The following is a 26,422-nucleotide window of genomic DNA, read 5'->3' as shown; positions in this document are numbered from 1 at the left end:
GGGCATTCCTTGACAATTCACAAAAACGAAACTACAACTGAACTGGTTTGTCACTGTTGCTGCCGGCCTGGGCTCTCATTTTTAAGGTAATTATCACAGACAGGGCCGTTTCTAGCTATAGGCGGACAAGACGATTGCCTAGGGCCCCCAAGCCAACAGGGGGCCCCCCGGGTAGCTTGGAAAATTTAAATTTCCTAAGTCACCCAGGGGCTCCGACGAAAAATTGAAATCTAGGGCCCCCCAAACATCATCTTGCCTAGGGCCCCCACAAAGCTAGAAACGGCCCTGATCACAGATTAGCGTAATCTCACCACTTTTGAGGTAATTTTGAGGTAATGCTATTTTTAAGGTAATTCTGAGGTAACTCGGGTATTTTAAGATAATTTTAACGTAATTAGAGAAGTTGACAACGTTGCCATATGTCTAACGTCACACTCATGGACTAATACAGAGTTGAACACGCTTTTTTTTCATATTGCTTCTCTTCAAGTTTTGTGCATGGGTTGTGTTAAAATTTCTATGATTAGCATATGGAAGTTATGGAAAATAATATGCTTTCAATGTTTGGTTTTGTGACATGCTTATACCTACTACCTAAGATCTCATTGCTATGCATGGGGTGTATGTTGGTGCTTAGTATGTTCCTGGATTTTACTTACTTTTTTCTGTGATTAGCATTAAAGTTTATTTCAATGTCAAAGTAATGCAGATGCATCAGCTGAACCTGAGCAGAATCTTTGATTGATTCATTAGTTACATCGTACACAGAATGGAACTCAGTGAGCGAAGCAAGGTCCACGGTAGCAGCCTTCCCAGTACTCTAAAGTAGTAAACGGGATCGAGCCCACATTCCTGTCGTGACATCTGAGAATCACCTTCTGTTTTTGCTTCCAGTTATTATATTCTGCTCAGCTTAGGCTGGTGCCTCCCTCATCCTGTATTCCATTTCTTTTAATTCTGCCTACCTTTTTTTAACCAACTACTTATCTACAGTCTGGTCACCGATGTGAATAATTATTGGTGGGATGGATTTTCAATGATTTGTTCAGAGTATGGGAGAAAAGGATTTGTCTAGTGTAGGTCAATCTGGCCTCTTGCAGTCTCCTAACTTCTTATGTTCTTATATTAATTAATTGCCATGTATCAGGATGATTGACAGTTTAAAGACTATTTTCTAGTTATTTTTTGTTATTTTTTGCCACCTAGAAGTTCCTTTAAAAAATATTTTGTGGCTTAACAGCATGTCTTAGTATCAATGTCAAAGTGCTATGCATAACTTCTTTTAAAAACTACAGGTATGTCTATATTGCTTTGGTGCAGTCAAACTGGCAATTATGTGTATTATGGCCATGTTGATTGCATTTTGGTATCATGAATGAAGTAACTGTGGTGTTGTGAATGTTGCTTTATGCAGAGCTGGGCTCAGAGAAACCCCTTGTTCTTGTAAAATATGCAATTTAAATTGTCTGTCGATTTTTATATCCTAACCTTTTAGACTATGAAATGAATATGTGCCATTATTGGACTTGCTACTGGTGTAAAAAAATATAGATTAGCTAATATATTTGAAGTAATTCTAGAGTATTGCAGAGTGAAATCTGAGGTAGAATCTTTATATCTAAGGTAATTTGCCTCAAAATCTAAGGTAATTACTAAAACCCGTTCTGAGAGCTCTGCGCCGGCGGTGGTGTCCTTCAAATATATTAAGAATAACCCACAGATTTGCATCATGTGATAGGCTTACAAAGAAGTGGTAGCAGTCAGTTTGCACCACAACATGCTAGGCTTGACAAGAAGTGATGAGCGTCAAATATGAGATGAAGTGATCTTAAAATCTGCATCAAAGTGTTTTAAACTACGAAAAGAGTGAGCAACAGCAAGCAAACGGTTATAGAACACTTTTACATATGCAACACATTCTTAGCTTAGGCAAAAGTCAAAGCGTACTTTATAGTTTAGACGAGACGTGACTGTTTATTCCCGATGGGTGTGAGACCCCGTGTGGGCGCCCCTATCTGACATGCGTAGGCAGGGCAGCCCACGCAACGCTCCTGGCAATGGGGAGCTGCACTCACGCCACCGCTGATGAACACTTGGCCGCCATTTTGTCCTAAAGTCAGGTGGATTGCGTAACAACACTGAGACGCCGCCGCGACGTGCAGACCGCGGAGGTGTACCAGAGGGATGTGTTCAGCCTGCATTGCCGAACTAATCACCACAATATCTCATTCTGCTCATAATGCCGGCAATACAACACACCATACGGCTGGCGTCTCTCCTCTATACGCCCACTTCCTCCTCCTCCTTCTCTTCATCACCACCATCATCACCATCAGTATTATGCTTCCACTTGAAGACAAAGGCCACCTGGAATGGTTACGATGACAGCTAAGCCAGAGACCACCACCACCATGCCACACTGACTTATAGTTGGCTGAGAGGAAGACGAGGAGGGACATGTTAAACCAAACGTGATCAGATTCTTTTCTTGAGTCATTCACCTTTTCAAAGATTGTTGATCCTTTTCATGTTCATCCTCAAGTTTCAAAAGACGTATTTCTTTGTACTACAGTCTCTTGAAAACATTTAGCTAAGATGAAATTATGCTACTTCTTTTTTTTTTTTTAAACAAACATAAGGTCATCTCGTTTTACTCAAAGAAATACTTGTCTCAATATAAATAGATAAATAGTTAACATATGACACTACTGCTTTCAAACAATCCGATTATTTGATTAAGTTGTATCTTACGGATTCAAAACACAACAGTTTTATGCCTAAGGAGGATGAGGAAGAGGAAGAGGAGGAGGAGGAGGCGGAGGAGGCGGTGGAAAGAAATTGGTGGTATTATCATTATTATTATTATTATTATTATTATTATTAGTAGTAGTAGTAGTAGTAGTAGTAGTAGTAGTAGTAGTAGTAGTAGTAGTGACAACAGTAGTAGTAAGAATAATAATAGCAGTAGTAGTAGTAATAGTAATAGTAGTAGTAGCAGTACAGTAGTAGTAGTAGTAGTAGTAGTAGTAGTAGTAGTAGTAGTAGTAGTAGTAGTGTGTGTGTGTGTGTGTGTGTGTGTGTGTGTGTGTGTGTGTGTGTGTGTGTGTGTTTCCGTCACTTTTTTCATCTTTAATCCACGTGTTCTGTATTCCCTTTTATGTCATAATGCCTGGCTTTCTCTCACAATGGCGTAAGTACGAAGCAGTACTGATACAACAGCAGCAGCAACAACAACAACAACAACAACAACAACAACAACAACAACAACAACTACTACTACTACTGCTACTACTACTACTACTACTACTACTACTACTACTACTACTACTACTACTACTACTACTACTACTACTACTACTGCTACTACTGCTGCTACTACCACTATTACTGCTGCTATACTGCTGCTGCTATAACAACAACGACTACTACTGCTGCTGCTGCTACTATTACTACCACTACTACTACTACTACTATATACTACTACTACTATTACTACTACTATACTACTACTACTATAACAACAACGACTACTACTACTACTACTACTACTACTACTACTACTACTACTACTATTATTACTACTACTACTACTACTACTACTACTACTACTACTACTACTACTGCTATGGAATGTGAAGTCTTCTATCTATCTCTCTCTCTCTTATTTTATGTAAGAGTGGAAATCTGGCCAATTTACAGGGCAACAAAAAACGAATGAACAAAAAGGCTCATTTAGATGTCAGTCCTCGAGCAGGTTCCTTTATTTATATTTGTAAGGAAGAGTAAGCGAACAGAAGAGAGTCGTATAGCAATAAAGCTCTCAAAAGGAAGGAAGTGCATGAAGAAGACACGACACAAACACCAAATGTGGAGCATAGTCACTTCAAGGGCTTCGAGTAATACTGCCCTCCTTCTCTCTCTGTGTGTGTGTGTGTGTGTGTGTGTGTGTGTGTGTGTGTGTGTGTGTGTTTATGGGGGGGGGCTCTACATTCCGCTGCTATTTAAATTTCGAAAGAGAGAGAGAGAGAGAGAGAGAGAGAGAGAGAGAGAGAGAGAGAGAGAGAGAGAGGAAACACTTGTACATGCATCATACCCAATACTGTTTAATCTCACTACGATAATGACTCCATCCCCGCCTCTAGTTGGAGTATGAATTTTGCATACGACAATTCTGATTAGATATCCGCATATACAAACGTGACACACAGCAAAAACATTGTGTGGATTAGCGAGAATGTCTGATATAATAACTGACTTGGCGCCGCAGTATAACCTTATTGTCTGGTATCACTTCCTGCTGATACGGTAAGTCTGTGTGCATGAGTGACTTTCGGCACGTATGTTCATGATAATGTTTACACGTGCACTAACAACACTATTTCCCACCTTTCTATAGTCTTTCCCAAACAATGTTACCTGTTTTCTTTATCTATACATTCAGTTCTTTATTTATTTAATAATTTGTTCATCTTTTAGATATTTTTGGCACTACTCAGCATACGAACACATCATAAGGCTGCAAAACGAAGCACTGCACCTTCCGGGATGTTGCGCCATAGATAGTTTGGCTACGGCTATAGATAAGCTCACAATAGTCGTGTCACTAGTGCCACTCAGAATCGACGTGTCCGCTTCCTGACAGGTTGAATTAGACTGTAATTTGGTGTGTGGTGCGTCATTGTCACGTAATCCGGCAACAGCGTTTGTTCTTTCTTTGTAATGCAGCTCGAAAAACTGTGGTTTGCACTCCTAGACGTTAATTTCAGCATCTCATCTTGGCAACCACTAACAAGCTCCAGTGAGATTAATTCCTGTTTATATGAGTTTTTTTTCTTTATGATTCCAGTGACAATTTTACATAGATTCAGCATCACCAATGAAAAAAAACACCCTTGTGAACCCAGCTTTTGAAAATAGTTTTGATGAAGACGGAAAGCTCTCAAGAGCTTATGTACTATGAAGCAACTGTTTCTTACTTCCGGAGAAATAAAAGCTATCTGTAGTCATACTCAAAACAAAATGAAGTTGTTACACACACACACACACACACACACACACACACACACACACACACCCGGTAGCTCAGTGGTTAGAGCGCTGGCTTCACAAGCCAGAGGACCGGGGTTCGATTCCCCGGCCGGGTGGAGATATTTGGGTGTGTCTCCTTTGACGTGTAGCCCCTGTTCACCTAGCAGTGAGTAGGTACGGGATGTAAATCGAGGAGTTGTGACCTTGTTGTCCCGGTGTGTGGTGTGTGCCTGGTCTCAGGCCTATCCGAAGATCGAAAATAATGAGCTCTGAGCTCGTTCCGTAGGGTAACGTCTGGCTGTCTCGTCAGAGACTGCAGCAGATCAAACAGTGAAACACACACACACACACACACACAGCCTCTTAATGTGTGGCCCCTGTTCACCTAAATAGGTACGGGATGTAACTCGAGGGGTTGTGGCCTCGCTTTCCCAGTGTGTGGAGTGTGTTGTGGTCTCAGTCCTACCCGAAGATCGGTCTATGAGCTCTGAGCTCGCTCCGTAATGGGGAAGACTGGCTGGGTGACCAGTAGGCGACCGAGGTGAATTACACACACACACACAACACACACACACACACACACACACACACACACACACACACACATAACAAAAATAACATCTGCGTTTGAGTCACTTTCAAATGAACCGCGCTTAATCTAAGTTTAAGGCTGCTGCTATAAAACGTCATGCATTTGTGCGAATTCAACTATAAGTTCAGACACTCTGTCACCAGGATTATTATTGTAATGAATTATGCATTTTAGATTCACAATTAAATAATGTTCATTGTCACAATAACAATACACTCCCGTTGTGTCATGTCCTGTCATGCCATAATTTGTTGACAGTTTTCTTGATATCAGTGTTTTTACACTAGTAGCACATAAGAATATAAATTATATTGATGTCGATCATCGAAAGTCAACTATTACTTGCGTTTCTCTCTTGGCATGAACTGAAAATGTGTAATTGATTCAGGTGGTCGCGTTTGCGCACAGATACGTCGTCTGCTCCGGTTCCAGAAATACTATATACACCCCACCTTCCCTGAGCATTCATTGGAAAGTACGACACGTACAGTAATTCTATGAACCTGACATTATATGAATCGTCATAAGAAAGAAGTGAAGTGAAGGAATAAGTGCAAGAGAACGTTCGCCGTTGCTTTTAGAAGGTGTCGGTGGTGGCGGGTGAGAGGCAAGTGAGAGCAGAGTGAGAGCGGCAGGATGATGGAGGAGGGGGTGTACGGCGGTGGCAAAGCGGGGGCGCCTTTTGACCCGCTCACCTTTGTCCAGCGGCCTCAAGTGATCCTCAGGGCAGTGTCATGGGTACGTACTGGCCAGTGGTGCGAAAAGCCACGTGTTTTGTGTTTACTTTTGGACTTGGTGGATGCTTAGGCCCCTCCGATGCTCCGGCCTGTGTCTCTGTATTGATTTTTGAGGGTGGAGAGACTAGTAGTGGTTGATATTATATTATTTTTTTGTTTTAGTCGATGTTTATTTATGTATGTTGCCTGGGCTATGGATTCTATGTTGGAATCTGGACGTGGAGAGAGAAATAGAGGTTGATATAGATAGCAGGTCACTTTGGATGAGTATAGGAAAAGAAGTGCTTATGAGGTCTACAGTGGCTTAACCCTTTATGGACCGCATTAAGTTCCCACAAACAAAAAAAATAATCATTGGTTTTTTTTAGTTCCCTTTGCATCCCAGAATGCAAAAATGGCCTTGTATTTTACATTTTCCTGTAAATAAAAAAAATCCAAACGTGCCTTTTTCGATCATCTGAGCATACGACAGGCCTTTCTTTGAAATATGACAAAAATAAGTTATTCTTACATATCAAGCTCTATTTTGCCTGAATGCGAAGATTGCCGATCTTTTATGGGAAAATAATTTAGGAACATTAAAAATTATTATAGTGTATGTAGTTTGTTATATTTTATTATGATATTTAATTGAAAAAATATTAATTTTCACAAATAAATGCCATGTAAATAGAACTTGTAACCTTTTAGACACCTGTGTACAATGTTTCTTTTCAATTACATGTTAAATCAGTTCAATATGCATGTAAGAAATAACAACAAAACAAAACAAAATCCCTCTTCACATCTTATACCTGTGTAGAAACAAATGAAACCAAACTAAATGAAATTTTTGATTGGTCCAGAATCCAAGTAATATAATATTTTCCTCAAAGAACTTGCCCAGGTGCATGGCTACAACAGTAGAGTCTCTATTTACTCCTACCCTTGTATTATCTTGCTTTTTCCTTGTATTTCACTCCCCTCTCATGTCACCTCACACATATCACTCTGAATTTTCATGTGGCGGGGTTTGCACCCCATGAAACTCCAAGAAGCAACTATTTTCACGGCCAATACACAAGTAGAGTTGACACTTCAGGCACCATGTGACGGGTGAGGACTTACACCCTGGCATTTTGCACCTTCCTCTTTTCTTCAGATTTATAGGAAAATGCCCAACCTGGTCATGCCTGACTGACTTACTAGGAATTGCCTTGGTGTTGTGGCCTCTCTGTTTCTTCTCAGCTTGCCTTTCATGAACTGTAGCTGAGGGTCTACCTCTCTTCTTACCTACCAGTGGCTTGTTCTGCAAACGCAGGCATTGTGAGAGAACTAGTTTGAAATCATGCAGTATCAAAGGCTTACTAGTGCCGCCAAAAGCTGCGAGATCCCGTCTGTACAGCAACCAAGCATTGGCTATTGCCACATCAAAGAAATGGAAAAACAGCCGATGATACCACTTCTTTGATCTGAAGAACATCCTATAGAAAGCAACAAGGGAATCCATTTTATCAACACCTCCCATATTAGCATTGTAATGCTTGATAAGAGCAGGACATCCTACCTCAGCTTTCTGTGTTGTGGATACACTTTTGTTCCAGCGTTCAATAGTTGTGACGGGTTGAGCTGATCCTAGTGTAGACATCACTGTACATATATTATTATCATTCCACCTCACAACCCTTACAGCGCCTGCACATGTGCTAATCTTTCCTTCGTATTCTACAAAAGATGACTTTCCCTTAGATTTCAGGTCCTTATCTGAAAATATCAGACACCTCAGAATCTGATTGAGGCTCCTCTCTAATGACAAACCCTCCCCTTGGGTGTTGAACATCTTCCTCTAAAATTGAAGGTTTGCATAGGCCCTGGAAGAAATAAATTACATTAGAAACTATGCAATAACTGGTATTCTTTATTGAAACAAGTTTAAGGCAGATATCAAGCAAGATGTGCATTTTATGTAGTATTGTTATGTGAAATCAAGGTGCAACCATGTGTTACTTTTCAAAAGTTGGACTCAGATCACTGAAAACGACACGTTTCACAAAAAAAATTGACATAGGTCTTGTGCCCAGTGTACCGAAAAAAATACATTAAAACTTTCATACGTAATTACTCTAAATAACACTTTCAAACACTTTTAAAATCACTTCACATCTTCTTTATACATCATTAAACAAACTGTGAATTTCTGGAAGCTGAACACTTACTAATATGGGCATCCTGGGACATTTTGTCTGGAGCAAACTGCGTTGTTGACACAAGCCTGCACATGGCGTCCCTCACTGTGCTTCTTCCTCAGCTGGCCACCACCAACGCCATCTATTGAGTCATTTTTACACTACATGGCTTCCCTTCGTTCTCAGCTGCTGGAAACTTGCCAGATACCACCATATATAACAATTTATCATACCTTACATTTAAAGAGATTGAAACGTACCGAAAACGATGAGCTAGACCATAAAGGGAATAGCTATGTCGGGTTATGTCAAATGGGAATTTCGTATCTAGAAGGCCCCAAGAGTTGTGACGGGATGGACTGGTAAAAAGGAAGATGATAAGTGGAAAATTATCGTGTTATACATCACTCCTCCGAAACCTTCCATCGATTTTAGGTTTGAAAGTGACAGTTCAGTGGTGGGAAAGGTTAGGTTGCTATAGAATACCTACAGTACTTAGTTGTAACGTATATAGCGTGAATGGTAAATGCTATGAGTGGTGTAGGCGTGCGCGCCATGAGTCACGATGGTCATGCCTGGCTGTGCAGCTCAGTGCGTGGCCATTATCACGAGGTGTTCTTATCGATACAGGACTCCCTTGAAAATTATATTGTGTAAGTGTCACACCACAAACATGTCATCAGTATTAGTACTTGGATCTCTATTATATTAATTTTGTTATATTACATACATAAAAACAAGCTATATGTAGGAATAGAAGTGGAGTAATATCCATAGGAATGTTTTTTTTTTATTTATTTATTTACATTTTTTTTTATTTATACCATGTGGGCTTTTCACGGGAATTTATGGGCTAAAGGGAATACTTTCTCATATTGGTTAATTGCTTAACAGGGACAATATATATTGCTGTATATATTTCAATTTCAACTTTTCATAACCAATATGACTGTATTTAAGATTGTTTATCCTTGTTTCGTTATGCAGGAAAAAAATACTTATAGAATTTTTATATAAAATATGCAGATTATTGTTTAGAAAACTCCCTTTCCTGAACTAAATCAGCCCAGTCTTTCTTTTCATTCACATTCCATCCTATACAATTCTCATCCGTTATCATATGTGTACCATGTCAAAGACTATTGTAAACACTTTCCTCTCCACCCCTCTTAAGCTATTTGTCTCAAACATTTTTAGTGTGCTCCTTTACCAGATCCACTTTGCCAGCACCTGTAGGTTTACACTGGACTAGTCATGCACATCTGTGCTGACCATTCCCATAGAATGTAGCAAAGACTGACATTAATTAGAGTGTAATGATCATAAAGTAATGCCTTTAGGTTGCTTACTGCTGTCAGTGTGTCAATAGCAGGATACCCAAGAAAGCAAGTATTGGGTTTTTCCAGGCTTATGCTCCTGTCTGATGCAGGAAGCCAAAACACCTTGACCAGACTAATGGTGTGAAGTGCTCGGAATGGAATCCCTCTTGCAATGGTATTTAGATCTCAAGCAACAATAGAAACTGTATGTGGAATAAATATTGGAAAATGACATTGGTATTTGGAATGCGTGGAATGTTTACTGTACAAGTTGGAAAATCCCTTATTCAAAATACTCAGAATTAGAATTTTTCATTTTGTAATACTTGTACATCTCTACTTACAAGAGTTACATAAGAAGTCATAAACAAAGTGTAAATATTTATCATCAAACATAGCTTTTCCTGTCTTACCCAAATTCATAATATTTATTTTGGGTGACGGGTATATAAAATAATTTACTGAAGTCATATTTTGTAATATAGAGAGTCAGATATGCCATGAATTTTATAGAATAGTGTAGTAATAGGGAAAGCTTTTTTTTTTTTTTTTTTTTTTTTTTTTCAAAACTAGAATTTAATATGCTACAAAGCTGTCCTTTTTTTCCTACATTGTGATTGTTTAACACCAAACATCTTCATGGTGAAGTGCTTGGCTGCACTTAAAATATTGTGAACTCAATCTGGGTTCATGCTAGATTCTTCTTAGGAGAGATGATTCTTTTGACCTGGCATCAGAACTCACTCAAATTTACTCTGCTTCTTAAAAGTATGGACAAACTGGGGAAAAAAAAAAAAAAAAAAATTACAGGTTGAACCTCCCAAATCTGGCAACCATCGGACCTTAGACTTGCCGGACCATGGAAAATTCTGAACTATAGGTGGTCCCCAAAACACCCTCTATATACTTACCCTGCATTATACAAGTGTAGCTGTAACATTGTTTTGATATATGATAGTTGTACATGAAAATATACATCTATATCTGCACTAGATTTTCTCGTTTTGAATTTTTGTAACCATCCCTGAGAATATTCACAATCATGATGTAAATTAAGTTCAGCATGGAAAATTTTTGCCTGCGCCATTATCATCTCGCCGGACACATGGACGTTACCAGCACGCCGAAGCTTAAGCCACTGTATGAGAGCACTGTCTAAATCACTGCTTTTACCCTCCTTAAGTGTTCTACAAACCTCCATGTTCTTCTTGCTCTCACACTCACTGTAAAACTTGAGAAGTCGATTCTTCTGCTTTTTTTATATTATAGACGGTTGATGAGCTAATGTTGGCATAGGGTCCGCACTGAAACACCTTTATCCAGCTTCCTCAATAGATCCACTTTCTATTGCACTGATATTGTCATATGTTTGCGCTTTTTCTTTGGTTCACACACAACACAATATCACTTCTTGGTCGCTTGGAAGCCATGTTTAGGGGCAAATATTACAGAAAAAAATGTTTATGCACCTGGGACGGGTGGTGCTTGCAATGAGCGGCAGTGTGGTACTGATCCAAATTTGACCCAGAATGCCCGGGCTCCAAAACACAGTACAGCGCCGCCGTGTCCTAGCGGCGGTCCGGCAAATTACTTTGGCCAATTAAAAAATTCCAGCAAACAAAAATTTTGCCGGATGAAAGAATACCGGATTAAGGTTCAACTTGTGTATATATATATATATATATATATATATATATATATATATATATATATATATATATATATATATATATATATATATATATGTAATCAAATAAAAATATATAAATAAATAAATAACTCAGCAGAGATATCTTGAGAGAAAGAATTTCAAGTTTATGTCATCCCTAGTTTGTAAAAATTTGTCCATTGCAGTTGTGATGGTGTATGTAGACTTCTGTGTTGGTGTCTGGCTGGATCATGACCACCAAAGATAGATATTTAGTGTTAATGAAAAACAACCAGTATTCATATAACTTGTAAGCAAAATGGCAGTTGTTGAGTACCACATCAAAATTTGATAGCCCAATGGTCTGCAGGTGCCTGTTATATGTAAAAGGAGGTCACAATTAAAAACCTCATCTATATTTCTATATAGATAAAGTCAGATATTCATATGAAGCTCTTGCACAATCTAATTTGTATTGTTTTCTTTTCCAGCTCTTTTCGGTCATCATCTTTGGCTGCATCTCATCACAAGGCTGGACTTTGAACAAAGAAGGAAAAGAAGAGTGTCTCTACAATGGAGATAGTAATGCCTGCAATTATGGGGTTGGAATCTCTGTTATTGCATTCTTGGCCTCCATTGGCTTTATTGCCGGGGAGTATTTCTTTGAACAGATGTCCTCAGTCAAGACACGGAAACGCTATGTTATGGCAGACATGGGTTTTTCAGGTGAGGTAATGCGTAGGGATTGTTTATGAAACTTGTGCTTAGAAGGCTCTGGTAGTGGATAGTTTATAAACGCTACCTGCACAGAATAGGAGTGTCATCTTTGCCAGTGTTTTCTTTTTTAATTCCATATTTCTTTTTGTTTTCCCTTCCAGCATTTTGGTCTTTCCTGTACTTTGTGGGATTCTGTTACTTGACCAATCAGTGGAGCAAGTCTCCTGAAAGACCATTTGGAACAAGCAACATGCAGGCAGCCATCACATTTAGCTTCTTTGCAATCTTTCCATGGGTAAGTTTGCAGAATATTATTGAAACTTTTGGCATTAATCATGAATTCATTTTTGCACTCAAATATTGAGATTTAAAAATTAATACTGGCCATGTGGTTTTATTTACATTAATTACTTTTTGTTTTTAGGCTGGTGCTGCTTACCTTGCTTTTCTGAGGTACAAACAAGGATCAGATCAAGCTTTTGCCCCAAGCTATGAGGCTGAACCAAACACCACTGGGGGTTACAACAGTTACCCTGATGCCACAGATCCAGATGGAGGCTACTCTCAGCCCCCATTTAGTGGACAGCCTTCCCAGCCTCAGTCAGGTACTGGAACTGCTACTGTGGATTTTGGCTACCAGTCACAGTCTCAGGCATGAAGTTCTTGAAGACAAATCTAAGGGTTCTTCTGAAGAATATCACCATTCTTCAAATGTTTTGTAAAAATGATCAGTTGTATTGGAAAAATGCAAGTGTGTGGAGTTGGTCAGTGTTTCTTTAGGTAATTTCTTTTCATTTACTACATATTATTTATGAAATAATAGTTTTGTAAGGTGCTGTAGCTGCTCCTTGATATTATAGATGTAAATGATATCGACATAATTGACCGTGATGTATGTATAGTAGCTATGACTGCCTGAACTGATCTTTGTGGTATGCTTAGTACACCTCCTAGTAAACTGCCTCTTGTTGCCAGCAGGTATGCAGCAGCAGCTCCCTTATTAAGCCACATGTGTTTTTGGAGGCTCAGCTAGTCATGGCCACTAGTCGGCACTGCTCAGCTGGATAGCACCAAAGCTCCTGCCGCTGCTAACCACCAAGTATTACCTGCATCCACCTGGTTTTCAGGAGGGTTGGGCCATCCTTGGAATCACTAATCAGGGGAAAGTTATCCCTTGCAGTGTTGAATGAAACAGACTTTAGGATTAATAATGCCCTAGATAGGTGAAGTTCCTGGTTAGCAAGAGCAGGGCAAGGGCTCCTATTGCTGATTGTAGAAAATACCTCATGAAATGATTTTCATTTCTTCTGAGGTCAGAATGTGTATTGTATTACCTCAAAGGATGTTTCATAAATTCTCAACTTCTTGATCACTATACTAAGCAACTGTGGAAGAATAATTCATAGAAGTGAGACAGGAGTCCTTGCAGAATGAGTCAAGTAATGTTTATTGTGGAAATAAAACTTGGGTAAAGTGCACATACTTTACATCAACCAACCATGTTATGTACAGTTGTGGTAGTATGTGTAGAACAGTGTTATTTCCCTCATAGATATCTTCATAGAATTACTCTACAATTACACACTTCACCTGTGTTAGGTATATCTCACTTAACCAGCTCATTTTGTAGCAAATATTTTGTTTGTTATAGTATGACATAATCATCGCTCTATAGAAGTATGCTTTTTTTGCTGACTTTGACAGTTTTTAATATTGTATTTCATAGTATATATATATATATACTATACTATTTTAGCAATATGGAAAATTAAGAACACAGTAATAAAACCTATTTTTTAGTTAATTATTTTTGTATTTCTTTAAGTTAAGATGAAAAATCTTGCATCCTTGAGCTCTAAGTGAAGTACTGTACCCAAACAAATGAATCTCCAATTAAAAATTAAGCCCCCACATTCATGTGTTCAGGTGGATAGCTCTAGTTATAATAGTAAGATACAAATGTTCGTATCCTTCAACAATAAGCCTATTTTCTTTACTAATGTGCCAATAATATGCAATAATTAATCGATACTGAACAATTATATGTGAAACACTAAAAAAATTAAACTAAGCAGGAGTTCAGCCTGTACCTTATTGTATTAAATGTTAAAAGCATGATGTGCTGTTGCAGAAATGCAGAAAAAAGAAATTTGTTAGCATGCAATTAGAGCTGCTAGCACTGTAGACTAGTGGGTTAAAAATCATTTACTCTGTGTATAACACTTAAATTGACAATTCAAGATATGGAATACCTATTTTTATGTGCATATGTTTCAACACTGTTATTAAGTGATTCAGGAAATTAGCTTTTCCTAGCAAGCATGCCCTGCATTGGTATATTACTGGAAGTATGATGTGAAGTTTTGTCTTGTGCATCTTAGTCGCAAATATTTAAAGAACAAAATATACTTGCTTAATTTTTTTTATTTGACATTAAATCTGCTATCCCAGTTCCTTTTCAATAAAGCAATTAGGAATTTTGGCATAGCAACAATAGTAATAGAGCAACTGCACAGATACAGTTATGAGATATAATCAGACTGGCTGTGGGTAATACTTTAGCAGGTGAAACTTGTAAAAAGACAGGTGAAAGGTATTGAAGATCCATCACTACCAAACTTTGACATCGAGTGAGATAACTAGTCTTCAATGAAAGAAATCAAACAAGTAACAGCCAAGGAAGAAGTCACTAACAACGAAGCTAATTCTCTTTGAAGAAACAAGGTACTTAAATTGTGGATTGTATTTTTAAGTGCTAAACAAAAAGCTTGATTTGTCTACACAAGTTTTTCGTCTTCAAGTGTGGCACAGGATTCTCACACCTCAATCCTGGAGGTTCTTTGGTATGCATTGATTAGAAAACTGAATAATAACACAATGTACATTTAATATATTTCTTGTAAATAATGAAAATGCTAATTATTATTGTTAATGTACTTCCCATATGACAAAAAACTATATATTTTAGATGCAGGTTATTTTTTATTATACTGAGAATTATTTTTACTATTCTTGAAGTAGACATATCATGTGTATTGTACTATAAATGATGTTCTGAAGCTCCTGATAAGATTGCCTAGCTGGTAGTGCAATCATGAATTGTATGCCTTCCTAAATCCACAGTGACAGGTTCTGATGTGACACCAAAGGGAAGAACAATTCCTATGAAGTATGTACGAATAGTTCACTGCCTACACCAGTACTAACACGTTTCTCTGGGAGAAAGAAAATTATTGTACTTTTATTTGGTACAATTTCATGCATTCATTTTCTGTTGGCAAGAATGATTTTCTGTAAATGTTGTAACTATGTGAGAAAGGGCACATTAGCCTGGTTCATGTTATGTAATCATATCTAGTTATTGGTGTATAAATGTATGTAAGATTACTCAATTATCGGAGGTCATGAATGTAGAGGAAATTAAAGACTAAAGGTATTTCTCATTATGCAGGTTTGAATGATTAGGTGAGGAATTCATTGATAGGTGATACAATTGATTAATTTTAACTTCAACAAACGACTGAAACAGCTTTGCTGTTAAGATTTTTTTTTTTTTAAGTTTTAGGGGGTGTCAATCTACATCAATGATCTCTGATGTTAAGTGTATAGTGAAAATTCAGTGATGTAGATATTATTGCCAGGCTAGGTGAGGATATCTGGACATGTTAATGGATCACCATTCAAGGAATATGAAAAATTGGAATTTGATGCTTCATGCAAAAATTTCTATATATGAGGACCTAGTACTTGCATGTGTATATACTATACATATATATATAAATATAAATATGAATGTATGTCTAGGGCACTTCCTGTTTCATCAACTTCAACCAGCTATACTTCATGTGAGTAATGAAATAGTTCATGAAGGGTCAGTAATTTGTAAATAGGGGCATTCCTTGACTGATTATTCCCATAATTGTTGCTGTTGAGTACCATACATTCCAATTAATCATGAATTCAATTTGGTTGATGCCTCACAGTGTGTTGTCCAATTCTTAATTTTGTCTTGTATACAAAATGCAGTTCCAATTATAAGTTATGAATTATGGAGTAATGATGAAAACAATATACTCAGTTTACAATCAAAATTATGGTGAGGGTTTCTCACATTTAGTTTACATATGGTTGTGATCATGAGGATACTTTGTCTATGAATAGTTTGCTCTTTGTTTGTCTTTAAGATAACAAAAAATCTTGTAATCAGAAAGCTTTTACTGAGATTTTTTCTTTATTAGATTAGGAGAGAAGAATTTTGTTATTGTGTTTGATTTTGAACTTTTGTTCATATCTTGCCTTTGATCTATAATGGAATGTATTGTAATGCACATAATATAAGAAAAGTGCTTATAAAATCTTTAATTTCCAAAGCCAGTTTATAAATATTATTAATGATGAAATCCTGTCATATTATAAGACACAACTGTGACAGGTGCAGTAATGTGCTGGTTAAAGTAACAACACAACTTGTCTTATGGTGATCACTATGGCCTGACTGTAAAGATGTTGTGCTAAAGATCCCTAATGAAGATGAAGAAATTGGGATTGCTTAGCATTATCCAGAGAGAAACTTGGCTAGAATGCAATAACCACAGAAGAGAATGAAATCTCAAAGAGACCTTAAGAGTATGCAGTTTCTGGAAATACCATACATTGGCCTAAAAGTGAAGGAAGGTAAATTAGTGGGAGGAAAGTCAAAGTCAACTGAACTCTTGGGGGCTTTGTGATTATTACTGCTAGACTGGTATGATCTTTCTTGCTTTGATATGAAAATCAATTCATGTGCACATGCATGCTTACACACACACACACACACACACACAGATTGTTACATTTCACTTGTTTATATGCCTGTCAATGATTTGGCAATCCAATGAAAAAGAGCTTGTGACTCCATACACAGTTCTGAGCCAAACTTTGAAGAATCCTGTCCTAAGGCAAAGGAACTATGCTAGAAGGATGATCCCTTCATGTGTGTCTGTTGTAAAGAAGACTTGGTATGGACAAATACTTCAACAGAGGAAGAACTGCATCTGATGAGCACAAATAAATGCAATATAGGACAAGATTTATATTGTTATGTGTACTTGATAGGCACAAATAGAACTTGAGGAAACTCACTCAACTTGCTCAAAAAGGATGTTGTACACCTAGAGTTTGCCTAGTGATAAGAAACATGAATAAATTACAAAATGCACAAGACAATAGAAAAATAAATTTTGGGAATAATTCTAGAGGCATCAAAGATCAAAGGATTAAGAACCAAGTTAAATAAAGCTCATCAGCATAGGATGTAATACAATTTGCTAAGCATAAGACAATCTGAAACTAGTATTCATAATAATGTTATTATGAAAAGTAAAATGAGGAGACTAAACAAGTCCATGGAAAATAATGTGGGAAGAATGGGCAAAGGTAATGAAAAAAATACAGTAAGAATAAGTACATCGGGGTGAAAAAAAAAAATCTATAACTAAAAAGGCCAAATGTAAATAACAAAAGCTGCAATGGAAAGTATGTACAAAGAAATGTTGCAAGAGGAATGGATGTAAGGAGTGAACAATAAGAGAAAGTAAAGAAAGCAGAGGAAGAATACAATGGAGGTAGAAATGTGGGACTACAAGTCCTTGGTAAAGTATGTTGATCCACAGAGAAGACTAAGGAAAGACTTCAGCAATGGACCAGTGATGCTTTATGATGGTGAAGCTTCTGTCCTGTGTCAATTGAGAATACTACTTATTACTTTTTTTTTTTTTTTTTTACATTACAAGGGCACTGGCCAAGGGCAAACAAAGTGTTAGAAAAAAAAAATCCCGCTGGTTGCCAGGCCCTGTTAAGAGGAAAGTAGAAAGAGAAAAAACAAAAAAATCTAAAAGGAGGGTCCAGTTAACGTAAGAGGTGTCTTGACACTCCTCTTTTGAAAGAGTTTAAGTCATAGGCAGGTGGAAATACAGACACAGGTAGAGAGTTCCAGAGTTTACCAGTGTAGGGAATGAAGGAGTGAAGATACTGGTTAACTCTTGCATTAGGAAGATGGACAGAATAGGGATGAGAAGAAGTAGAGAGTCTTGTGCAGCGAGGCCGCAGGAGGGGAAGGCATGCAGTTAGCAAGTTCAGAAGAGCAGACAGCATGAAAACAGCGGTAGAAGACAGATAAAGATGCAACATTGCGGCGGTGACTTAAAGAATCAAGACAGTCAGTTAGAGGAGAAGAGTTGATAAGACGAAAAGCTTTAGATTCCACCTTGTTTAGTAAAGCTGTGTGTGGATCCCCCAGACATGAGAGCCATACTCCATACACGGGCGGATAAGGCCCTTGTACAGAGCAAGCAGCTGGGAGGGAGAGAAAATGGACGAAGACGCCATAGGACACCTAACTTCTTGGAAGCTGATTTAGCAAGAGTAGAGATGTGAAATTTCCAGTTTAGATTTTTAGTGAAGGATAGACCGAGTGTGTTTAATGTAGAGGAGAGGGAAGTTGAGTGTTATTGAAGAAGAGAGGATAGTTGTCTGGAAGGTTATGTCGAGTAGATAGTTGTAGAAATTGAGTTTTGAGGCATTGAACAAAACCAGGTTTTCTCTGCCCCAATCAGAAACAAGTGAAAGATCAGAAGTTAGGCGTCCTATAGCATCTCGCCTTGAGTCATTTAATTGTTGTTGGGTTGGGCGTCTGTTGAACGCTGTTGAATAATGCAGGGTGGTATCATCAGCATAGGAGTGGATAGGGCATTGAGTCAGATTTAGGAGATCATTGATGAATAATAGAAAGAGAGTGGGTGATAGGACAGAACCCTGTGGAACACCACTGTTGATAGTTTTAGGGAAGAACAGTGACCGTCTACTACAGCAGCAATAGAACGATCGGAAAGGAAACTGGAGATGAAGGTACAGAGAGAAGGATAGAATCCGTAGGAGGGTAGTTTAGAAATTAAAGATTTGTGCCAGACTCTATCGAAGGCTTTCGATATGTCAAGGCCGACAGCAAAGGTTTCACCGAAGTCCCTAAAAGAGGATGACCAAGATTCAGTTAGGAAAGTAAGAAGATCACCAGTAGATCTGCCTTTACGGAAACCATACTGGCAATCAGAGAGAAGGTTGTGAGCTGATAGATGCCTCATTATCTTCCTATTAAGGATAGACTCAAAGGCTTTAGAAAGGCAGGAAATCAAAGCTATAGGGCGGTAGTTAGAAGGATTGGAGTGGTCACCTTTTTAGGGACAGGTTGAATGTGAGCAAACTTCCAGCAAGAAGGATAAATAGAAGTAGAGAGACACAGATGAAAGAGTTTGACCAGGCAGTGAGCGAGTTCGGAAGCACAGTTTTGAGAACAACAGGAGGGACTCCATCCGGACCGTAAGCCTTCCGAGAATCAAGGCCAGAGAGGGCCAGGAAAACGTCTTTATAAAGAATTTTAATTTTAGGGATGAAGTAGTCAGAGGGTGGAGGAGTAGGAGGAATATGCCCAGAATCATCCAAAGTTGAGTTGGTAGCAAAGGTTTGAGCGAAGAGTTCAGCTTTAGAAAAGAAGAGACAGCTGTAGAGCCATCTGGATGAAGTAAAGGAGGGAAAGACGAAGAAGTAAAGTTGTTAGAGATATTATTGGCTAGATGCCAGAAATCTCGAGAGGAGTTAGAATTGGAAAGACTTTGACATTTTCTATTGATGAAAGAGTTTTAGTAAGTTGGAGAATAGATTTGGCATGATTACGGGCAGAAATATATAGGGCATGAGTTTCAGCAGTTGGATGGCTACGGAACCGTTTGTGAGCCGCCTCTCTATCATTGACAGCACGAGAACAAGCAGAGTTAAACCAAGGCTTTTTAGCTTTAGGGTTAGAGAAAGTATGAGGAATGTATAGCTCCATGCCAGAGATAATCACCTCTGTTATGCGCTCGGCACAAAGAGAAGGATCTCTGACATGAAAACAATAATCATCCCAAGGAAATCAGAATAGTACTGCCTTAGTTCCTCCCACTTAGCAGAGTTAAAATGCCAGAAGCACCTCCGCTTAGGCGGGTCCTGAGGCTGCACTGGAGTGATAGAACTGGTAACGGAAATTAGATTGTGGTCGGAGGAGCCCAACGGAGAGGAAAGTTTAACAGAGTAAGCAGAAGGGTTGGAGGTTAGGAAAAGATCAAGAATGTTGGGCGTGTCTCCAAGGCGGTCAGGAATACGGGTAGGGAACTTCACTAGCTGCTCTAGGTCATGAAGGATAGCAAAGTTGAAGGTTTGTTCACCAGGTTGGTCAGTGAAAGAAGATGAAAGCCAAAGCTGGTGGTGAACATTGAAATCCCTAAAATGGAGATCTCAGCAAAAGGAAAGTGAGATAAGATGTGCTCCACCTTGGAAGTCAAATAGTCAAAGAATTTTACATAGTCAGAGGAATTAGGTGAGAGGTATACAGCACAGATGAATTTAGTTAGAGAGTGACATTGAAGTCTTAGCCAGATGGTAGAAAATTCTGAAGATTCAAGATTGTGGGCACGAGAGCAAGTGGTGTCGTTACGCACGTATGCGCAACATCCAGCTTTGGATTGAAAATGAGGATAGAGCAAGTAGGAGGGAACAGAAAAGGGGCTGCTGTCAGTAGTCACAGACAACTGTGTTTCGGTTAGGAAGAGAAGATGAGGTTTAGTAGAGGAGAGGTGGTGTTCCACAGATTGAAAATTAGAACGAAGGCCACGAATGTTGCAGAAATTGATAGTGAAAGTATTAGATGAAGTGTCAAGACACCCAAGGTCGACAGCAGAGGGGCAGTCCGACCTGGGGACATTTATGGTCCCCTCCCCAGAGGGGGACTCCGAGGCAGGGCGTGGTGAAGCCATTATTTGTGCCATTATTTTTCTCTTACCTTTTGTAATGATTTCCAGAACACACAGCATTTTATCCTCATTATGGATTGTCAAATCCATAATGAGTTCTCATATATGTTTGCTTCTTTTCTTTACTGCAAAAATTTAATTGAAAAGTAATACTAGAATCAGTACCTACATAAATATTCTATTAAGGAGAAATATCATACATACCATTATGACTACTGTTTTTTATACCAACATATAAAATTGCACCATACAAAGCTACAAACACCTAGAAAAATTACCCGCATAGAGTTAGGTAGCAACCAGAAATTGATGCTCATTGCAGGCAGCCAGAACACACAGCCACTCTGAAAATCAAGTGAGTAGTTAGTATCATTTACTTCAACAAGAATGTGCTAACTGTCCATCATGTTCTAAATTCACAATAACAAGGAAGTATGCTGCAGAGATACAGTTAAGAATAAATTAAACAAAAAAGACGTGAGGAAAAATGAATAGCATTTACAATTGGATGTAAAATCAACGGTTTATCTAATGTAACAGTCAGTTAAAATAACTTCTAAGAGAAGTTTACATGGGAAAATAGTTATGAGGGCCAAGCCATATAGAGAATGTAAAGATAGAACAATGGGTATGAAAGATAACTGGATCTGATGTGAAAGGTGAAAGACTAAGGGAATACCTTGAACAAAATGGATACACAGTGTGAAGAGAGCTTCAAATGTAAAGATGATGCCTTTGGTACAAGAGAAGAAATGATGAGTAGACTCTTGTTGTAAATGCATGAATGGAGGTAGAATCTTGACAGAAGGTTTTCTTACAATAAATGATTGGTTTAGATGTAAGAAAGGGTCTATTGTAAAGCAGCAGAGGTGTGTGTGTGTGTGTGTGTGTGTGTGTGTGTGTGTGTGTGTGTGTGTGTGTGTGTGTGTGTGTGTGTGTGTGTGTGTGCGTGTGTAATTCACCACGATCGCCTGTTGGTCACCCAGCCAGTCTTCCCCATTACGGAGCTAGCTCAGAGCTCATAGACCGATCTTCAGGTAGGTCTGAGACCACAACACTCCACACACTGGGAAAGCGAGGCCACAAACCCTCGAGTTACATCCCGTACCTATTTACTGCTAGGTGAACAGGGCTACACATTAAGAGGCTTGCTCATTTGCCACGCCGCGCCGGGACTCGGACCTGGCCCTCTCGATTGTGAGTCGAGCATGCTAACCACTACACTACACGGTGTGTGTGTGATTTTCACAGCTGGCTCACTCATACCATAAAGCATCCAAGTCACACACCTCCACTTTTCTTTCAAATACCATCATCTTACTTTTTCCTTCATTTCCATTTCACACAGCCTATGGAGATTATCCACCATTCTTTGAAGTTCCCTTTAATGTTATCTCCAAATAAACAAGCTACTTCATCCCACTCCACTCCATGTTTCACCTTTGTACCAATATTACCAACATTCATCCTCCTCATACAGCCAACCCTCAATAAGAATATCAAACAACCACACATCATTTGCCTAATCAGGAATGCAAATAAATTTTACAGTGAATATGAATGCACTGTACTTACTAGAAATGTTGTGATATATTTTTGTTTGCACTCTTTGAATATGTCCTCCTGTCCTTCCATTACACTCATACCTGATGAAGAGACACATGTTAAGTGATTGGAGGAAACATATAAAGTGCAATGACTGGAATCTTAATTTTAACACAAAATTTTAAAATTATAGGCTACAAAAATTGTTGCAAAAATTTTCATCCTTAATTCCTGCTTTCATTGTTCTGTTTGTTTCCTCATTGTTCCTCACCCTAATCATTCTCAATAACCATGATATTCATATATTTTTACCTTTTTCTGGTTCTCTCAAGATCTCACTTGCAATCATACTGTTAATATACTTAACATGTACAAACTGGTAAGGATATCCTATTCAAAGATATTTAATTTTACTGCAAGCAGTCACTTTCTTTAAAAATAATATCCTTTGTTCCTTACCCACATAAAATGAAGCTAACAGTGGAGGCTCCATTACAAACTGGTCCAACAGCAGCTTCTTTCCAATCACAGCAGCACTGGTTCCCACAAACCTGGCATCCAACCATCTGTACCTGTCATTCATACCTCATGTTAATACACACATCTTTTAGCTTTAAAACTAATCTAGAGTATCCTGTTTCAGTGCAATGTGAAGGGAAGGAGCACCTTACAAAGTACGTATATTGGATGCTATCAATGGATGAAGTTCATGTAATATTTTGAATGAGAAAAATGTATGTATATCATCATCTAAATATACAAATAAAATTCTATATGATTTTTTTTAGACAATATAATTGATTTTAAAAGTAAACAGTATTCGTATGAAATTTGCATTCCTCTCAGACACTATTAATATTTAAAAAAAAAATACACTGAACTTCAAGCTGTGAACCAGTAAGACTTGATTTAATATTAAATGGTACATTTAGTAATGAAAATATAGAAACCTACAATAAAAGCTTTAGAAAATAAAGTATGTATTGGTTATAGGGCATATCTGAAAAAAATAATAATAAATAAAAAAAAAAAAAAATCATTACAACAACAATAATAATAATAATAATAACAATGATGATAATAATAATAATAATAATAATAATAATAATAATAATAATAATGAATCTGCAATTAAAATAAAAGTTTTAAAGTTTAACACAGAACCTTCTCTGTATCTTTGTTCTAGCAAAACAAGACGAGAAGCCTGAAATGTTTGGATAGGGAAAGGTGGAGGCTCTTTTGTCATGGCTGCCACTTGGATGATACTCCTGAAGGGAGACACTGATAGATAGTGTATAAGTTGTTTGCAATGGAAAAATAATTATTTAAACTCACCAATAATGATAAACAACTGGGTACCAAAGAAATCCATAGAAGCTGTAATGTGCAAAAGCCTGCTTGTCATATTTGGGATCTTGATCAACATTCTGAAAAAAAAAAAAAATGAAATAAATAAATAAAATAAATAAATAAAAATAAATAAACAAATAAAAATAAATAAATGAATACACACAAAAAAAAATGAAAGTAAATAAATAAAAATACATTTTTTATATACAATAATTTCAAGAAATATTCAAGTTACCTTTTAATAATATTTCAATACAAAGTGTACTAGCACATGAGCAAGATAAAATTTCAAGTATACAAGGCCATAAGAAAGATCTGAAATCATGAATAATGATAACTTAAATATAATGTTGCACGACATCATGTACAGCCTCAGAAGTCAAAAGGAGAGAGGATAGCAGCAAATTAACCGATTGTTAGTCAGGTCACGCAGTTTTCCTCTGAGATTGACAGTGAATATTTTCAGATCGTGTTTCATAACTCAAAGTAATGTGGGATGTGTGGAAAGGGAATTTCTCCACCAGGGTTACCTGCCTGACAGAACCTTTGTGTCTGTCACCAAGTCACACTTGAATTTCACACCATGACAAGATAGCAATAAAAAATGCATGTGTGCATAGAACATTTTCAACTTACAACAACCTGTACCAAACAATATCTGCAGAAATTCATGTTACAACTCGCATTTCTAAGTTATCAGATCAATCATAAACTTTCATTCCTAACCATTTATATTAATAAATACAATAAATGATTAAGAGTCTATTCAAGAAATGGAATCTATATAAATATTTAGATTTTACCAAGCTAAACAACAGGTTGCCTGCTTCATCAATACTCATAGTGAGATACCACTTTTAGTGATGACTTGACAATAGTCAGTTATTAATATTTTCAACATTCAAGAACTATTTCAGTACTACATTTTAAGTAGATAACATTAGCAATGCTTTAAAGATTGCATAATGCAGATGTATCTTATAAGGGTTTATTGTAAATTAAATGAAATTTCATGTAGCCCACTAGTAACTTACGCTCATCCTTTTCAACATGGTCTGTTGTGTCCATTCTGCCCCAACATACATCCCACCAAAAGAAATCATGTCCTTCATCAGAGGATGTTTCTTGAAAAATCTTCTGAGCTTTAACAACATTATGATTCAAGCTTGTGTTATTCTTTTCCTAAGGTTGGCTTGTAACTCCTAAAATCTCCTATAAAGAAAAAATCATGAATGAACTTAATGTTACTATCTAACAGAAAGAGTATACAGTTATAATAATAATAAAAAAAAAGCTCTATACAAAGAGAATGCAATTACAAGATTTTTAAAAAGTTAATTCTCACACACACACACACACACACACACACACACACACACACACACACACACACACACACTGCAATAAACTCTCTTTACATCAGACAAACTAAAGAGTTCTATAAGAAAAAAAAATTAAGAAAATAAATAAAAAATAAACTAGAAATGTTCCTGTTTTCTGACTGTTATGACACGGAAGCATGACAATCAACATGGCAAACAAAGTGTGGTCAATATTATAAAGTTAATCAATTAACATGTGGGTCGTGCAAAGTGCTTTGGCGGAAATGGGACCAGATAAACAAAAAACACAATGAACAAATAAGTAACAAGTAACACACACACACACACACACACACATAAACACTGTCCCTTGGGGGTTGAGATATCACATGAGAGGTTTGGGAAGGAATGGGGGTGGGGGGAGTGCTAACATTACATCACACTAAATCTTTAAGATAATAACAATGATGGAAAATGCCAATTTACAAGTCGACACATAACAGACGTGTATGTTAGGACAGCCACATCTTGGGGGAAAACAATGAGGGGCAGTCCGGCAACAAGTAACACTCACCCTGCAGCCAACACGTTATCCAACAACAACACACGTGTTCATAATCTGCAAAATCGACCTTCAAACACACATCAGCTGCAAAACTTATCTTCACACATACGTACTGACGGGGGATATATGTGGCACGCACGGTATTAGGTCATGTTCTTCACCGTGTGTTTATCAGTTGTGATTATCTGAAACAGTGTTTGCCTTTACCGCCAAGGCTACCGTAGCGGCACACGTCTGCCGCATCAGCTGATCGCCGCCGATCTTCATCTTGTTACAAGTGGCTCGGGATTGCTCCAGCGAGGCTTCACCCTAAATTTCCCTATTCCCTCAACACCACTTACATCATCTCATTCCTTTCTCTGGCATGCTTCACAAACATCACATCACCGATTCACCGTCGCATCCCCTCCCATTCATATTCATACACTGTGCCCACTTTTCATACATCGGGATTATTATCTTTCCATTATTCCTTCCCTCCATCCAGTACTTCTCTCTCCTTCCTTGTTCTTTCTTTAATATATTCTGTCATTAATTTCTTTTATGTTCTTTCATTCATTTCATGTATTCATTTTCTCAACATACCCCCAAAGAATTATTTAGATTAGATCA

At 37.8% G+C, this 26,422-nt stretch overlaps 2 protein-coding genes across 11 annotated transcripts; one reads left to right on the top strand and one right to left on the bottom strand.

Annotated features, from left to right (window-relative positions):
• Nucleotides 1–5,882: 5,882 nt before the first annotated feature.
• LOC123515398 (synaptogyrin-like) lies at nucleotides 5,883–16,556 on the top strand. Of its 4 annotated transcripts, none has more exons than XM_045273931.1 (5): nucleotides 5,883–6,358; nucleotides 11,981–12,215; nucleotides 12,368–12,501; nucleotides 12,631–12,811; nucleotides 13,185–16,556. In XM_045273931.1, the coding sequence occupies exons 1-5, from the start codon at nucleotides 6,257–6,259 to the stop codon at nucleotides 13,208–13,210; spliced, it is 678 nt and encodes a 225-aa protein (XP_045129866.1). In that variant the 5' UTR covers nucleotides 5,883–6,256; the 3' UTR covers nucleotides 13,211–16,556. The 4 variants fall into 4 exon arrangements, 3 of the variants coding, with proteins under 3 accessions (XP_045129866.1, XP_045129864.1, XP_045129865.1); XR_006677864.1 differs by having other exon boundaries at nucleotides 6,013–6,358; nucleotides 12,631–12,986; XM_045273930.1 differs by having other exon boundaries at nucleotides 6,013–6,358; nucleotides 13,182–16,556.
• Nucleotides 15,185–26,066, bottom strand: LOC123515400 (mpv17-like protein). 7 transcript variants are annotated; one of them, XR_006677866.1, is made up of 8 exons: nucleotides 25,820–26,055; nucleotides 24,958–25,135; nucleotides 23,909–24,000; nucleotides 23,033–23,145; nucleotides 22,604–22,674; nucleotides 21,307–21,372; nucleotides 21,058–21,153; nucleotides 15,185–17,239 (listed from the first exon to the last, which is right to left on the bottom strand). XR_006677866.1 is itself a non-coding variant. In XM_045273937.1 (7 exons), the coding sequence occupies exons 2-7, from the start codon at nucleotides 25,075–25,077 to the stop codon at nucleotides 21,151–21,153; spliced, it is 465 nt and encodes a 154-aa protein (XP_045129872.1). In that variant the 5' UTR covers nucleotides 25,078–25,135; nucleotides 25,924–26,060; the 3' UTR covers nucleotides 21,008–21,150. The 7 variants fall into 7 exon arrangements, 6 of the variants coding, with proteins under 6 accessions (XP_045129872.1, XP_045129871.1, XP_045129870.1 ...); XM_045273937.1 differs by lacking the exon at nucleotides 15,185–17,239 and having other exon boundaries at nucleotides 21,008–21,153; nucleotides 25,924–26,060; XM_045273936.1 differs by lacking the exon at nucleotides 15,185–17,239 and having other exon boundaries at nucleotides 21,008–21,153.
• Between the last annotated feature and the right edge of the window lie 356 nt (nucleotides 26,067–26,422).

Source organism: Portunus trituberculatus, chromosome 39 (genome assembly GCF_017591435.1).
Source record: "Portunus trituberculatus isolate SZX2019 chromosome 39, ASM1759143v1, whole genome shotgun sequence".
Lineage (NCBI taxonomy): Eukaryota > Metazoa > Arthropoda > Malacostraca > Decapoda > Portunidae > Portunus > Portunus trituberculatus.
The sequence above is the reverse complement of the archived record's forward strand: the minus strand, read 5'-3'. Positions and strand labels throughout refer to the sequence as shown.